Source organism: Carcharodon carcharias, chromosome 12 (assembly GCF_017639515.1).
Source record: "Carcharodon carcharias isolate sCarCar2 chromosome 12, sCarCar2.pri, whole genome shotgun sequence".
In the NCBI taxonomy this organism is placed as follows: Eukaryota; Metazoa; Chordata; class Chondrichthyes; order Lamniformes; family Lamnidae; genus Carcharodon; species Carcharodon carcharias.
This window is the reverse complement of record NC_054478.1, coordinates 45,296,266-45,314,293: the sequence shown is the minus strand read 5'-3', so window position 1 is coordinate 45,314,293 and position 18,028 is coordinate 45,296,266. Positions and strand designations below refer to the sequence as shown.

The 18,028-nt window shown below is 40.4% G+C and overlaps 1 protein-coding gene across 2 annotated transcripts in view; it reads right to left on the bottom strand.

Moving 5' to 3' along the window:
- Positions 1-560: 560 nt before the first annotated feature.
- The window catches only part of LOC121285190 (von Willebrand factor D and EGF domain-containing protein-like), a 311,018-nt gene continuing 293,550 nt past the window's right edge, over positions 561-18,028 (bottom strand). The window contains exons 25-31 of one of the 2 annotated variants that reach the window (XM_041201452.1): positions 16,167-16,262; positions 15,187-15,282; positions 14,136-14,231; positions 10,069-10,164; positions 9,368-9,463; positions 5,470-5,567; positions 561-3,459 (exon numbers count right to left, since the gene is read on the bottom strand). In XM_041201452.1, the coding sequence (XP_041057386.1) occupies positions 3,439-3,459; positions 5,470-5,567; positions 9,368-9,463; positions 10,069-10,164; positions 14,136-14,231; positions 15,187-15,282; positions 16,167-16,262 (599 nt within the window). In that variant the 3' untranslated portion in view covers positions 561-3,438. The remainder of the gene's footprint in view (positions 3,460-5,469; positions 5,568-9,367; positions 9,464-10,068; positions 10,165-14,135; positions 14,232-15,186; positions 15,283-16,166; positions 16,263-18,028) is intronic. The other variant, XM_041201453.1, reaches the window with a different exon arrangement.

The window sequence follows — 18,028 nt, the reverse complement described above, 5'->3', positions numbered from 1 at the left end:
TTGTTGTCTCAGAAAAACTTTGGCCAAACTTGACTTGAAGTACTCCCTTCTAACATATTATCACAGTTAAGTTCTAATTAAATTTCTGACTTGTTTTTCCAGCATATTTGCTATGGAATGGTCAGGAGCTGAAGCCTGCAGCCTTACTAAGCCCAAGAGCATTCCCCTTACATTCTGTAGAGCAACCTTTGGTAACCCCAATGATAAGCTTGGGGTATTCAGCATTTCTTGGTTGTTCAAGGATACAATTCCTCTGCTTGCCATGCATACTCATTTCTTTTCCCCCTCAAATTGTGATAGTGCAGCTAAGCTAAAGAGTTGATATCAACATCTGGAATATAGCACCAGATTGTGGTGGAAATGGATTTGCTGCAGTCCTTTAACAAGCTCCTGAGTTTTTAGGGTATGTCAATTCATAAAGAGGTATATTGTTGGTTTGCTAGGTTGATGATGGGTAAAGGGCTACTTTGGTCTCCTGGAATCATATCTGTTTGTCTCAGGCAAGTATAGCCCATGTAGACAAAACTTAGAAGGCTGAAAATGAATTAAAGAATACTTTGTCATTTGTCAAAGCATTTTATTCATTTATATGAAGATTATATAACTGTCTTGGCACCAGGTCTATATACATTCTGAAATCAATAATAGCTTTCAATAATGAACTAGAAGAAATATTACAAGTGTGATTTTACTTGAACAATATAAGGATACACACAAAATTTCGTTATTATATACAAAAGTAAATTGTACAAAAAAACTCCATAAAACTAATATTTTCATTCAACCATTAATAAGTTAGTTATAGTTACAAAAAGTGGGAAGTGTGGAGAAATATCCATGTATTGCTTTCGATCTCAATGCTGTTGGTTGAAAACTGGTGGGAGAAACTATAAAATTCATGAAGTTGCCCTAATCTTCTGCATTAGTCCAGTTAGCGTAAGTTGACCACTAGGGGTAGGAGTTCACCACCCTGCACTGTGTGGGAATCAGTCACTCCTCAGTGATTTTCCCCAAATTGGCCAATTAGTGACGAGAAGGTGGACTCGCCATTCAATTAAGGACGGGTCGGCAGGCTCTTGAAGCTGGAGGACCAATAGGAGGCCTTCCCGCTCAGAAAGAGCAGTAGTATGCAGTTCAGGTGAGCGAGGGAGAGAGAGATGACACATCTATGTTGAGTTATCCTCTCTGCAACTTTTAAAAGTTTTAAATTAAAAAATAGTTTCAGCAACCTGGTCACCATGGTGGAGGCAGCAGCCTATAGCTGAAGCTGAGGTCAGGTGGGCAAGTAAGGCCTTAAAGAATGGCTGCAAGGAGTGCCACCAGGAAGCCCCTATACCCGATCCCTCAGGGGGCCCACAAGGCGACTGGAAAATTCCAGGTAGTCTGACAATAGGCCTTAATAGATCAATAGTTCTCCTTAATTGGCTACCTGCTGCCTGCCGGCGGGTACCCTACTGACCCTCAGCCTGCTTTTGTGAGGGTGAAAATTCAGTCCGAGGATGCAATGACAGCTTGCTTCTAGTTCCTCTTATATAACAAATTCCATAATCAGCTTCTGTATAAAGCTTAAAAAATAATAACCGGTAGTTTGTTGAGGGAAATCCCAGTATGGCAGCGTTGTTATTATGCGTACTGTACTGATAGCAATAGGAAAATAAAACCACAATTAACCCACTGCATTTCAATGGAGTGCCAATATGATACCTTTCATTCACTGACCTCAAATTTCTGTTCCCAGTGACAGAGTTTTAAGCACCTGAACTTTACCTTTGTGTTAAATAAAAAAAAAATTGCCTTTTCCAGGCAAACATTTGTGATGATAAATTTAGATTTTCAGTTCTGTAATATTATAACTTTAAGTGGATATAGTATCAGAATGTCATGCATGCAGTATTGTGTTGTACTGAATTCTAGTGGGATAAACAAAATGCTGAGTGTGGCTACACGAAATGCCATGTTGAAATCTAAGAGACAACACTGTAGTGGTGCTGAAAGCATACTGAGTAAATCTTCTGCCTGGAGCTTAAGTAATTCTCTCAAATTGAATCAGTTACTGTTTCATATCATTGCACTCTACCCTACATATGGCACAATCCCTACTTTCTTCAGACATTCATCTTATAGTTCAGGTGGCCATTCGGCCTATGGTCCCTGTGCCAGCTCTTTGAAAGAGACACAAATTGGTCAAACTCTTCACTCTTTCTGCTCATTTTACATCAGATGTGGAATAATTGTATGGCTATGAAATGGTTTTGACCTTTTGAAAAGGCTGATTGTCATTGAAAGTCTGTCCCTTGCCTGACAGTCCATGTAAGACATGGACAAATTTGTAAATATAATTCACAAACTAATGTTTGACCATTTTAAAATACACTATTGTGTTTACATTTGTTATAAATGGATGACATAATTTGATACAAATACTGAATCTTACTGGTGAATCAAAAGGATTTTAAGGCTCCGATTAGGATTTCTTTCCCTACACTTGGCAAAATTTGCATTCTTCAAAAAGTAAAGTGTAGCCTCTGTTGATGAGGACTCAATTTTCCAAAGTATATTTTGTTGACATTCAACTGAGGGATGTCAGTAATGGGGAATGGAACATTTTCCATTGTTGGCAGCTGGTCTCAGCATTGAGCACCTCTGGGTCAAGAATAGCACTGATCAGGTGCAGCAGTGCAGCCTAATCTTTGCTCCAACAATGTGCCTTATGTCCACTACTCTTACTGCACCAGACTGACAATTCAATTTCTCCCCATTAGTCACCTTTGTGCTCTTTCTGGATATGAATGTTAATTGGTGCCAAGTTGGTTGGCTCTGTGCTGTGGGCTAATTTCCATTAAATCTTAGGGGTGCAAAACATGCAGGGAGAATGACAAAACAGGGACAGCTACTGCAATGTTAGTTGCATCATATTGGAATAAAAATCAATACATGTGTCAAAAGCATTAGCACCACTACAATAAAAGCAATGGACAGAGTGGTGTAATGATGCATACATATAATGTAAGTCAATGGTCATGTGCTGTGAGATAAAACTTGCAGATACTGCAGTGTGAAGTTTAGCTGTCTCAGCTGAGAACTTAAGCCCCATGAGAAAACAACAAACTATATTTATGAGGTAGTCAGACTACAGGGGAATACTGGCAACAGAAATGCAGAATGAAAAGTACAATGAATGATCCTGTAACATGATTTGAAAATTGCATTTAATTGATATATATATATATATATATAGATATATATAAATTATACAATAACTTACAACACCTTTACTTCCTGCAATTACTATTTTCAATTATGTGGTGATACTTTTTGTGGAACACTTCCAGACCACTTCTCTGAGATGTATTGATATGATGTAGACACAGTGATGTTTCCTTTGCACCATTTCACTGTGAAGAGGTCAGAATAAGCAGCTCTGACACTTCAGGGTCATTATCCTCGTCCAACTGGAAGCTACAATATATAAGAGTGGAACAAGAATTCTTAAGTATTATACAAGCACAGGAGGTAATTTGATGATTGATTTACTAACACAGAGTAAACCATCCGAAAAGTGCTTGGATAGCTGAATGATGTTATAAAGGGACATCATGTCAATTTTAATTAACTGGTGGGTGCTTCTGGCACCAGTACAGAGACCAACTGTGAAATCAGATGGAGCTCTTAGTAGGCTGACTTCAATCGGGCATAGCTGATTGGAAAATATGCTCCCAGATATTTCTGCACTGGACTGGAGGGAAACTGGGAGCAATCCTGCTGAGTGGTCCCACACATTCTAAAGACTGGATCAAGACACCTAACTGGTCACTGTGATCTGCAAAGAATGATTTACACTGAAGTTTTCTTTTATAATATTATTGAATTTTGTTGAAATGTTTATTTTATTGCTGACTGACTTGATGTGAGTAGGCTGATCAGCAGAGGTCAGTATCCAATTGGTGAACCAATGAGAGTAGTGGAGGAAAGTCTCTTAATGCACTTGACTTTGTACTATTCATGCATTGATAGGTTTGGGGCAGGGGTGGGTGTGCGGGTTACTGAGTAGACGTGCTAGTTACTGGGATAAACTTGCTGATACTCATTTTTTAAAAATTCTTTCTTGGGGTGTGGACATCACTGCCATGGCCGGCATTTGTTGCCTGTCACTAATTGCCCTTGACAAGATGGTGGTGAGCCACCTTGTCACCAAACATAGAGCGTTAAGTACATAGCTTATCAAACCTGCTGCAAAGAACAAAAATAGTTATCACATGTGAGGTATTTAGGGGTAAAGGTTCACTGAACATTAGTTTGGATGCTAACAAATGTAGGCTTGGCTGTCACCCAATATAAACAGAAGTTGTTGTTCACTAACTGAATGCAACAACCTTACATAAATTGCAATTTAAGCTGGTTTGGCACCACTTTAGCTGACTGTATTCATGGAGTGATGCAGCACAGAAAGAGGCCTCAGCTCATCAGGCCAGTGCTGGCTCTTTGGTAGAACTATACAATTGGTCCCACTCCTCTGTTCTTTCCCCATAACCCTGTAAATTTATCCCCTTCAAAATTCCTTTGTAAAGTTATTATTGAATCTTTCTCCACTACTTATTCAGGGAGTGCATTCCAGATGGTACCAACTTTAAAACATTTTTTCCTCACAATGACACCTCTGGTTCTTCTGCTTTAAAATGTAGATGAACTTTCAACATAACTGCTGTCTTAAAGGATACACTCCTAAAGATCGATGTGAAAATTGGTCAAACCTTAGTCATTAACATAAAATAACAAAGTAATTGCTCATGGAAATGAATGAATCAAAATACTAACCCACATATACTGCTTCATTGCTGGTAATAAACATTTGCAGTGCTGCTGTGATTTTCTTAATTGTGCATTAAGCAATGATTAACAGTAGTCTTCAGAAAAGGATGAAAATGGATTTCTTAATCATGGTGACAAAATTTGGCACATAACAAAAATTTTAAGCAGCACAAAGTTTTAATTTGTGTTTAAACTCCCAACATGGTACTAACTTTGCCTATCGATTTAGTATGAATTGCTTTGGCAGGCTTTCTGTTATGTTGCCATTAATGGTTAATTCCTCTATAATGGGTATTTTGCCTACTGGAGCATGATTCTTTCTTCAATGGATTAACATAAAAATTCAAATATTTTCCATCTCTTTATTCAAGTCACTGAACCATGCTGGGATATGGCTCCTCTGGTATTACATCCAACTGGCATTTCTTTATTGGTGACATAAACCAGTGAGTGGGGTGCTGCCTGGAAGATGTGCAACAGAGGTACCAAGTAGCTTAAAAAGCGAGAGAGAAATAAATGGGACCATGAATAATTGTTGTCAATCATAGTGATTTGCTATTTATGAAACCTCAAACATTTTAACAGACCGATGCAAGGAGATTTCATTCAGGACTCAGTTAAGCCTAAAACAATCTTTCATTATTTGACTTCTAGCATTACCTTTCTAGCGCAGGCTAATCCCATGTATCCTCTCCTGCAGGCGCACACATTCGGCCTGATGCACTTACTTCCAAACAAACATTTCTGCTCACAGATCGCTGGAAATGTAATCAGGGACAAATATGAAGCCAGACTTCCACATGAAATATTTACTTGCATAATTAAATCAAAGGACATTTTCTACTAACTTGCAAACATGGAACACAATTTCGGCAATTCTCTTAGTACAGCACTCAAAAACGAGAACCCTGGCCAATATTCTTTTCCATGTCTGGAGGCGGGGTTAGCTAGCTGTAGTGTTTCTATCAAGGCTTGGTATACACCAACTGACAAACTGGTTTTTGAGCATAAGCTTTGATACTTTTGATTATTAATTTAATGGAGAGATTAGGGCATGTGGCATCATAACCACAGGCACGGGAATTAATTGGAGATCCATGTTGCTGCTCCATCGTGATCCTGCTTGTACCAGCTGCAGTTCTGAAAGCTGAGGATGAAAGCTTTTGCTCCCCTAATAGGACCTGCTCCCCCATTTAAAATCAAAACTCCTAGCAATTTTTCTCCTATTTACTTTTGCTTGTATTAGTGCTGACTAAAGAAATGCAAGGAATAAAACATAGGCCAGGATTTTTCCTATGGTGGGCAGGCCAGGCGGGGGTGGGTGTGGAGCCAATCGCTGCCCACGATTGGCTCTGCGCCGCCATTTCACGTGGGCAGGCCAATTAAGGCCCGTCCAGCTAATGCATGGCTGGTAGTGCTCAGCGCTATCTGTGTGGGCAGGGGGAGGAGGGAGGGAGAGTGCAGCAATTTCCCTGAGACACAGAGCTGCCTCTGGGAGATTGAATGTATAATAAAATCATGACAGAATCAAATTAAAAATTTATTCCAACATGACCCCTCATGTGACTGTGTCACATGAGTTGGGACATGTTTGCAAAGGTCGGAAATTTTATTTATTTATTTTATAAAAGCTTCAGGAAACCACATCCCACCCATGGATGAAGTTTCCTGCAAAACCAAGGTTGGATGGGCAGCGTTCTTAAGGACTTTAATTAATTTCTTAACGGCCTTAATAGGCCCTTAACATTTCGGCTGGTGCGTAGCTGACTCTGGTGTACACTAGCCAAACGCAATATTGTGATGGGGCACAATGACGTTGGGACGCACACCCGCCGAACGAAATATCACGCGTCATTTTACGCATCTGCGAGTTGGGCCCACATGCCGACTGGAAGATTCTGCCCATAAAACTTTTTTATAAGAAGTTACATGTACACAACAATGTAAAGCCATTTTAGTTACTTAAGGTTCGGGTGTCACTCTACAAGGTTGTGTTGTTCTCCACCAGTTCTCAAAATGGCTTAGGACTTGGGCTGGAGCTGATTTATCAGTACGGAAGAGAAGTGAATCAAGTCCTGTGCCAGCATCGGATCACACACCTCTTTCACCTCCCCAACCCCTACGGTGGTACAAGGGGCAAAATACTGCAGGTATATTTCTGACATTGACAGCGTATCAGTAAAGTTCTCAATCATTGTATATTTTAATAATTTCCTTAAACAGAATGGAACACTTAGCCAATAAAGGAAGCACAATGTGGGAGCAGCTCGGTGAGTTTATCAGAGTTGAAAGCTATGTCAAATAGCTAGAACATTTTAGAAGAAATCTATAGGTAGTTCCAGAGAAATATTTTTAGAAAACACTGCAGCTCCAGATCTGGACCAACCATTGATTTACAAAAGTACTTACAGCATAAGGCTAGGTTATTTGACTCAACAGATCTATGCTGGTGTTTATACATCACACATGCCTTCTTCCACCCTTTTTCATCTAACCCAGCAACATATCTTTCAATTCCTTTCCCTGTTATATGTTTTATCTAGCTCCCCATTAAATCCCTTAAATGTAGCTAAGCTATTCACCTCAACTACTCTCTAAAGAGTCATAGATGGGTTACAGCACAGGAGACCATTCAGCCCATTATGTCCATGCCAGGTCTCTGTAAGTGCAACTCAGTTAGTTCCACTCCCATGCCTTTACCCCATAGCCCTGTATTTTTTTGTCTTTTTCGGTGCTTTTCTAATTCCTTTTTGAATCTGCCTCCACCACACTCTCAGGCAGTGCATTCCAGATCGTCACCACTCTGTGTAAGAAAGTTTTTCTCCAATGTCTTCTTTGGTTCTTTTGACAATGATCTTAAATCGGTTCCCTCTGATTCACCCATTTTTATCTGTCCAGAACCCTCATGATTTTAAACAGCTTTTATCATATCTCCTCTCAACCTTCTCTTCTTGAGAAGTCCCAACTTTGCCAATCTATCTACGTAACCACAGAATCATTCCTGGTTTCAGTCTATTAAGCTTCAACATAACTTCCTTGCTCTTGCACCCAATACCTGTCTTTATAAAGCCCAGGACGGGCATACATTATTAACCACTTTCTCAACCTGCACTGCCACCTTCAATGATTTACACACACAAAAACACACACACAAACACAAACACACATCCTTTTATTCCTGCACTCGCTTTAGAATTGACTCCTTTATTTTATTGTCTTTCCTTGTTCTTCCTATCAAAATGCATCACCACACACTTCTCTGCATTAAATTTCATCCTCCACATGTCTTCCGATTCCACAAGTCTGTCTTTGTCCTCTTGAAGCCTATCACTACCCTCTTCGCAGTTCACAACACTTCCTAGTTTTGTACCATCAGCAAATTTTGAAATTCTGCCCTAATTACCCAAGCCAAGGTCACCAATATAGATCAAGAAAAGCGATCTCTGGGGAAGCCCACCATATACCTCCCTCGAATCTGCAAAACTAATCCCTGTTCACCTCTACTTTGTGTTTCCTGTCACTTAACAATTTCATATCCATGCAGCCACTATGCCTTTTATTCCATTGGCTTCAACTTTGTTGGCAAGCCTATTATGTACCACATTATTGAACACCTTTTGAAAGTCCATACGAGTTCCAAATTCTAACTACTATCTGGGTAAAGGAGGTTCTTGTGAATACTTTATTGGATTTAGTAGTTGATGTTGATTATCTGATGTTTATGGCCCATACTTCTGGCCTCTCCCACAAGTTGAAATGTTGCCTGTATGTGTACCCTATCAAAGCTTTGCATAATCTTAAAGACCTCTTTATCAGGTCATCCCTCAATCTTCTCTTTTCTAGAGAAAAGTTATTCAGCCTGTTCATTTTTTTCCTGATTGGTATAACCCCTCAGTTCTAAGTCTCATTCTAGTACATGTTTTTTTGCACTTTGTCCTTTGCGTCTATGACCTTTATATAACATGGTGACCAGAACTGTTAACAGTACTCCAAATTTTGACTTGCAAAGATTCTATACAAGTTTAACACAAGTTTTCTGTGGGAGTTAGTGACAGGGTGTCATCAATTTAAAATTATCACTGAGGAGAGGGATTAAGAGATATTTCCACGGATTACTTTGTCACAGGAAATGATTGAGGCACAGCACATTGCTGATTAAAGGGAAAATTGGATAAATATTTGAAATGCAGAAAGATCCATTACTATGGAGCTACAGCAGGACAGTGTGATTATTTTAGGAATGCTTGGGCAAAGAGCCTATTCAATCAAGGTGGGCTGAATGACTTCCTTCTGTGTTGTAACTAATGATTCTATAAGTTAGACAGACTCTGGTCCATAAAAATGGCACAGAAGCAGATGTGTTTATGCAGCCTCTAATTCATACTAACAACAGGGATATATAAAGTTCAGGCAGCCAATTTTACAGAAGTTAAGGTTCATTTTTACACATCACAAAGAGGTTAAAAATCTATAAGTTAAAGGCAAGTACATAAAAAAGAGGTGACACTGAGATGCAAAATAGAATTGCATTGACTGTAGTCTAGCTTCAGTTACTTACGGATTTGACACAGCATTCCTTCCCAGCCAGGCTGACAGTGACAGGTATTTGGTCCCACACATTCTCCATCATTCTGGCATTTTTGCAGACAAATTGCTGGGTACACAAGTAATAATTGAAAATCTATTCATTAAAAATATAAACTGTGTTGTATGAATCTGGTGAATGTGGTGAAATGAATGTGGTGAAATCAAAATCTTGAAGTCAAAAAGTCGTTATTGAGAATCACGGCCTTTTTCATTGGGATTGAGAATATTAATGGGTGACTCGACAAAGGCCTTCAAGGTAGCGGTACATTATATCCACTTGTTGGTGAGACTACACTGAGAGCTGAAAAGCTTTAAGATAATCACAAAAAAGAATTAAAGGGAAGGTTAAAGGAAGTATGTTTACATAGCAAGTGGTTAAGATATGGAATTCACTGCTGCAAAATGGTTATTAAAGCAGACTTCATAAATTCTTTGAGAAGTGAGGTTGAAGAAGAAGAATTCTGAATGGTATGCAGAGCGAGCATTAGTTGGATTACTAGATGGCTCATGTACAGTCAAATAAACTGGTGCACATTGGATGGACATTTCTGTAGTTATAAAATTACTGAATTTTATCAGTTTCTACCAATATGGTTGAAGTTTTGAAAATCAGAAGCAGCTTAATCAAATTCTGTTTTATTTACACTCCTACCCATTCCATGGTGCACTTACGTTGATTGCATCGCTTCCCTTTCCACCCTGAAGGACAGTCACAAATATCTGGGCTCGCACACTTCCCTCCATTCATGCACATTGGCTCACAGACACCTGCACGAAGGAGAGTGAAGACAAACATTTCAAATTGCAAAAGACCATCTGCCTCCCAGTGCAGACCTTGGGGCTGCTAGTTCTTTCAGATCTCTCACATTTCCCTGTGATTGGATACTGGCCTGTTTGTCTGGTATTTGTAAAAAATAGTTAAAAACAGCAAACATAAGGATCATCAATGGAATATCAAAAAAAAATCTGCATTAAGTGATTTCATGCATCCAATCTGGAGTGACACTTCAGGCTGAATTTAGTCTTTGTTCCAATATTTAAATGAAGATGGAATGACATCCTAACACCCCTTGTATTATTTCTAGGCCTAAAAGCTGTGCATTATTTGGTTGTAATGATTCCCATGTAAGGAATGTCTCAGATTGCTAGGTTCTGACCTGGTTATGAAAGATTGAAGCTCCTAATTGAAATATTCAGTAGTTTTAAGGCCAATGCTGCATTTTTTTTCTGCTTCAAGTCCCACTTTTATGAGCCTGAGTGATAATTGATTTGCTGCTATTTTCTCACTCTCAGTACAATACTGCAGTTAATAATGCTGATTTGCATCTGAAGATCAAGGTGTTTATATCTTGATTTGGTGGATGATGAATGGCTATTCTTCAGGTAAGCTATGATGGCAGATCTGATGGCCCAGGTGTGATATAACTCTCAGATCAGATGGTTCTTCACAAGCAATCCAATTGTAGTATGTTTGCCGACAGGTTGACCAAACCCTGACTGGTCATGTCCACCAAGCTGCCACTCATCTATTCAAAGGAAATTATGGGTAGGATTTTCTGAACTTGACACAGGCAGGCGTCATCGTGGGCAGGACGGGTAAAATTTGGAAAGCCATTGACTTTTAACAGCTGTTCAAATTTTCCCGTCCCAACTGCGACGATGCCTAATGGCGTCAGGGCCGGAAAATCCCGCCTTTTGCATCTACCGGGGCAAAGTGTCCTGACAGGCTCTGGTGGATTAGCAGAGAGTCAGATGTAGAACTGTTTCATGGACTATTATTGCTCCAATATATAAACCCTCTTTCCTTGCATTGGAATTGTGACCTCAATAAAGCTATTCACCTTTCATGTGAAACCACAGCCTAAGACACCAACAAGAAAGTCTTCAGCATAATCAGGGTCCACCAGAAGAGGCATCTGCTGATTTACCATCTCCTTCATGACTTTGGAGTTGTTGGAAGGTTAATGCAGAAATCTAAATAGATTTCCGCCTGATACGAATCAATCGTATTCAAATGCAGAGTGTTCTGGTTAGTCTTGAGGCTGAAAATGACCCTTCGTCTATCATGTGAATATCTAGATCATAAATCATGTTTTAGAATAACACTTTTAGTTTTAGGAATCAAAGTTTTAACTGTAGAAAATGGGGATGTCATCTAGTTAAGAAACTGATAAGCAACACTGAAGTAAATGCAATTCAAACAAGCTGGGAATTTATTACACTTAAAAAGTAGGGACCATGTTGACTTAGATGTTAACAGCTAGAAATGTAGGATCATAAAGCAGTTTGAAGCCATAGCAGCAGGCTATTGGAAATAAAGGATGTTTTCTGATGTTTTAAGCCACTACGCAGGAGTCGCAGAGAAGCCTGTGCTTTAGCTTGAGGAGGAGAAATAACTGGATGCTTTGTTCCAGAAGGCAGTCACACCTCTTGGAAGAGGAACATCTATTTTGGTCAGCAGTGGGGGACAGGAGGATATGACTGTCAGCAAGGCAGGTAATGGGACCGAGCAGACAGTAGAGGAGGAGCCTCAGGCTTTGAAATTGTCAAACAGGTTTGAGGTGCTCACTACCTGTGTGGATGAAAGTGAAGTCTGCAAGGTGGCTGGCCATGGCACTGTGGTACAGCAAGCCATTCAAGCAGGGGGATCAAAAAGGAATGTAATGGTAGTAGGGGATAGTATAATGAGGGAGATTGACACTGTCTTCTGCAGCAAAGAGCAAGAGTATAGACGGCTACGTTGCCTGCCTGTGCCAGGATTTGGGACATCTGCTCAGGGCTGGAGAGGAACTTGCAGTGGGAGGGGGAGGATGCAGTTGTCATGGTCCATATAGGTATCAATGACATAGGTAGAACTAGGAAAGAGGTTCTGCAAAGTCAGTATGAGGAGCTAGGTACCAAATTATGAAGCAGAACCCCAAAGGTAATATTCACTGGATTATTACCTGAGCCACATGGAAATTGGCATAAGGCAAGTAAGATTAGAGAGAAAAATGTGTGGTTCAAAGGCTGGTGTGGGAGAAGTGGGTTCCGGTTTGTGGGGCACTGGCACCAGTACTGGGGAAAGTTCAGACGGCTTATACTTGAACCGTGCTGGGACAAGTATTCTTGCAAATTGCATAATTAGGTAAGTAGAGAGGGCTTTAAACTAAACAAGAGGGGTGAAGGATCAAGCTTGGGCAGAGGTAGCAATTCAAGGTGTAGAGTCAAGACGGGAGAGCAAAATAGTAATAAGAGAAATGAGGGTCAGAGAATGGCAGAAAGGGACAGAGAGAAAGAACATGATTACACATCAGCAGTCTAGACTAGATGTTACAAAGATAACAAAAAGACAAAACTGAAGGCTCTCTATCTGAATGCATGTAGCATTCATAACAAAGTAAATGTATCGATGGCCCACATTGAAGTAAATAAATATGATCTGATAGCAATTACAGAGATGTGGCTGCAGGATGACAAAGACTGCGTCCTTAATGTTGAAGGGTACATGACATTCAAGAAGAATAAGAAGCTAGGTAAAGGTGGAGGGGTAGCACAGTTAATCAAAGCGGGCATTGCTGCAATAGCTACAGATGACCTTAGTTCAGGAGATCAGGATGTAGAATCGGTTTGGGTGGAGATGAGGAATAGTAGGGAAAATAAGTCATTAGTGGGAGTGGTCAACAGGCCCCTAACAGTAGCCACAGTGTAGGACAAAGTATTCAAGAGAAAATATTGTGTGCTTGTGATAAAGGGATGGTAAGGTGGACGTGGAAAGGATATTTCCTCTTGTGGGTGAGTCCAGAGCTATGGGGCACTGTTTTACAATTAGTGGTCTCCCTGTTAGGACAGAGATGAAGAGAAATTATTTCTCTCAGAGGGCTGTGTAACTTTGGAATTCTCTGCCTCAGAAGGTGGTGGAGGCGGGGTCATTGAATATTTTTAAAGCAGAGGTAGATTGATTCCCTTGCCTAACAAGAATCTAACATTATCGGGGTTAAATGGGAACGTGGAAATCGAAACACAAGGAGATCAGCCATGATCTTATTGAATGACAGAGCAGGCTCGAGGGGCTGAATGGTCTACTCCTATTCCTATTTCTTATGAGCCATGGCAGGCAGTGGCATGAGGTCAATAAAGAAATTGGAAGGTCACATAGTCAAGCATTTATGGAAGGACTCCCATGAAATCTTGTACCTTAGTGAATAGCTGGGACACAAGAGAAATCAGACTGAATTCCAGAGAGCGGTGATATACCTTTTGAATTTGAATGAAACTTAAATATTTTGCAAGATAGGAGAAATAAAAAGTAGAATAGAGTTTGTAGTATAAGTCTTTATAAGCTATAGTGTTAATGTTGCTTACTTTGTTTTAATTCTTTTTGATATACAATAAAGTTTATTTTTGTTAAAAAAAACTTGAATTCTTGCAACATAGCTCTGTCAGTTAATTACTGGGTCTCAGGTTGCTTCTTTTAATAGTCCTTAATCATAACGATCACCAGAATGAGAGATAGTCAACGCAGGTGCCAACCCTAAAGCTAAAGGAAAGGTATGGTATAAAAAAAATGCTTAATGTCTTTTGAGATAAAAGGAAAGACTACAATTGTAATAAAGAAGTATTACCAGCTCATCTTTTGCTATTAGCCTCACTGGTACTTACAGATCTGTAAGATCAGACTTTTCATTTTTCCTGTGGTTAAAAAAGCAGATTTAATCTGGCTTTGAAAAATTTTGGCACAAGAGGAGAGTGGAACTCACTCTTCTGACATCTTCGTCCTGTATAGCCATCAAGACAGGAGCACACATTGTTTCTCATACAGTGACCACCATTCTTACAGGGGGGATTGCAAACAGCTGCAAAGGAAGACATTGGATTTTAACGTTATCATAGGTAATTCAAATCAAACACCTACTTTGCTATAAAAGTACACTTCAGTCAAAGCAATGCTATTACACAGTTATTATTTACACAAATTTCTATTTCTTTATGGGTGTGTTCTGCAGTTTGGAAGTGGACTTGCATTGTTCAAGATAAAAGCAAAACACTGAGGATGCTGGAAACCAAAACCCTCAACTGTGTCCGACCCATCTTGCGCCCCTCTGCCCTCACACCTTCCTCTCTCTCCCAGAAACATGACAGGGTCCCCCTTGTCCACAGTTTTCACCCCACCAGCCTCCGCATTCAAAGGATCATCCTCCGCCATTTCCGCCAACTCCAGCATGAAGCCACCACCAAACACATCTTCCCCTCACACCCCCGTCAGCATTCCGTAGGGACTGTTTCCTCTGAGACACCCTGGTCCACTCCTCAATCACCTCCAATGCCTCATGCCCTTCCCACGGCATCTTTCCATGCAATCGCGGAAGGTGCAACACCTGTGCCTTTACCTCTTCCCTCCTCACCATCCAAGAGCCTAAACATTCCTTATTTTGAGCACAACCTCGGGGCGGAGACCAAAGCACTTTTGAAAATGGATGTAATTTGTGCCAGAATTATGATTGCAATCCAAATGGAAACTCTATCCCAGAGTGTTTTAAAAACTAATGTCAATTTTTACAGCAAAATTCCCTTGCTCAGGAGTCTGAGCTAAACGAGAACTTGGATCAAAAGTCTAAGAATGGATCACAGAGGAAAGTTTTTATATCAGCCTCTGTCATAAATAAGCAGTATTTTGTATGTTGAACAGGAAGGCATGCAATGCTACTTTTGTGCATCTCTTAGCGGTTAGATCATTTGCAGAAACCCTGTGGTTGCAGAATAGTGCATGGTGCTAAATAATAATTAAAAGCCCACAAGGAGAGAACATACCATTCTGACAGTGAACCCCATAGAAACCACGAGGACAGATGCATATGTTGTGTCGAACACAGATTCCACCATTAAGACACACAGGGGTACAAACAGCTGCACAAAATGAGGAATGAATCAGTCTGTTAATTAAGGGTTATATGAGAATGTACATTACATGTTTAAAAAAGAACATAACGCTTAGTTAAATTTCACAGGCCTGAATCTTCTAGTCAGCGTGTTGGGGCGGGTCCTGCTCGCTGACGTGTAAAACAACACACGGTGACACTGGGCATGCGACCCGACATCATCACGCGTCATTCCAATCTTCAGTTCGGCGGGTGTGCACCAGAGTCACCTGCGCGGCAGCTGAACTGCCAAAGGCCTATTAAGGCCATTTAACAACCAATTAAAGGAATTAACAGAGATGCCCGTCCAACCTTAAGGTTGGCGTCAGGTGAAGAGCCCAGGCGGCCTTCGCATTTATCATGAAACCTCATCCAAGGGTGGGATGAGGTTTCATGAAGTGTTTATAAATCAAATAAAATTTTTTATTAAAATTCATTGACATGTTCCAGCTCATGTAACACTGTCACGAGGGGACATGTCTGAATAATTCTTTCCATTGTTTTTTTGAAGTTTTAATAATGAAAATAATCTCCCTGAGGCACGGCACTCTTTCGCTCAAAAGAGCAGGCCCCCAACTCTCCCTCCTCCTCTCGCCTGTACAGGAAGCGCTCAGTGCTCCTGGGTGCGCATCACGCTGGGCAAGCCTTAATTGGTCTGCCCAGTAAAATGGCGATGTGCAGCCGATTGCGGACGGCGATCGGCTGCACACCTGCCCGCACCCGGTCCCACTCAGCACCCCACAACGGGGAGAAAATTCTCCCCGTAAATGCTCTTTTGGAGGTATATGTAAAAGTTACAATTGCCAGCACAAATATATGTTCATGTGAGCACAGAAACCTCCAGTTTAATATTCAAGTTTCTAATTTATTTACCTGTTTCACAGGAGGGTCCCGACCACCCAGCCTTACATTTGCAAACATCAGGAGAAACGCAGTTTCCACCATTCTGACAGTGCCTATTGCAAACCACTGTGAATATAAAAGAACTTCAGTTTCAGTTGCATTCAACAAATCCACTGGCAAGAAGAAATGAAGGACTTCACAATTTTACCAGAATAAACATTTTCATCACTTCAAGGTGATGGAAAGAAAATATCTATAATTGTGTAGTTTTAATAGGTACAAACAGAAAAATACAGTTTGGAAGGAGAAAAAGCAATGCAGCCCAATCAATCGTTTCCCTCTAGAATCCACTGATGACTACCTCAATTGTCCACCCCTGTACCTGCAAAATCTTTGGACACATTTAACCCCCATGTGAATCAAACAGATCAAATAATATTTCTATAATGTGCAATTTTGACAGGTATTGATCCAGTTCTTTAAAGGAATTAATTAACCTTAAATGAACAACTTTTTCTGGTAGTCTAAGTTGTATAAAGAGTGAACAGATGGGATATGCTAATGTATGACATAGATGATGATGTACCGCTGACACTAGTCAGTCATGTGCTAGACTCTCAATAGAGAGGATGGAATCATGCCTAAGAGCTATGTCCCTGACATTACAACTAGGGGTAAGTTTGCAGAATGTTCCTCATTCTGCATCTTGACTTGACACATCCCTTTTGGTCTTATTTCTTCACCCATGCATGTTTTCAGTTTAGTGTCCAAAACTTCCAACCTTAAAGGATGGGTTCCTTTATTCAAGTGTATGAATGTATGTTCTCCAGTGATGAACATCGACGCTCCAGTATCAACTTCCATCTTAACGGGTTGTCCACTGACTATTATGACTACTTGGATTGGCTCAGTTCTACCCACTTTCAGATTATATAATGAATGGATGTCCGATTCTGTTTCTTCTGATTCTTCCATGAGACATATTTCACGATTTCTCCCTTCGTCTTTAAAATGCTGTCTCAGTCTATCTCTGCAGTGCCGCATTATATGACCATAGTGGTGGTAGAAAAAGCTTTCGACTTGTTTGAATTGTTGATCGCCTACTGAATGCCTGGATACATTTCTCTCATTCATTTTGTGGGTTTTCATTGGAGTATTGCTGTTTTTTACTGATCTATACAGAGGGGGCGTTTCCTGCCTTTCTGTGGGGCCTGATGTTTTCGTGCCTTTTTTTAGGTCTGTTCCGCCTTACCAAATGGATGGCGCCCTTTTGTGCATCGCTTATAGCTTCCAAATTTCTAACAGCACTCTCCATGTCTGTGGTTAATTCTAATGCCTTATTGAAGTCTAGATTAACTCCGGCTAGCAAACGCCTTTGAATGGTATCATCTCCAATCCCGCCTATCAGTCAGTCACTCAACATATCACTAATGGACACTCCGAATTTGCAATGTTCAGTTAATGCCTTTAAAACAACATAGTCAGCTATTGTACCCCCTGGAAGCCTATACCTTGAATTGAACTTGAAGCGCTGCATAGTAACTGAGGGCTTTGGCCTCAGGTGGTTTTGTACAATTTTTATTAACTCGTCGAGAGTCTTTAAATCTGGGGTATTAGGTGACGTGAGGCTGCGGATCAACCCACACGTTTTGCTCCCACATGTGGACAAAAGAATCGCCCTCTTCTTTTTCTCCACCACGATGTTGTTAGTGGTAAAAAAGAATGCTAGGCATTTGTCATACTGAGACCAGTCATCTGAAATGGGGTCAAATGGATTGACACACCCGAACGGCAGCATCTTGATCGATTGCAAGGGGATTGCACTTCCGATGGCTTCCCAGTTAATGATGAATGCAGGTGTTTGGCTTACTGAAGCTTTGACTGCTGTCAAT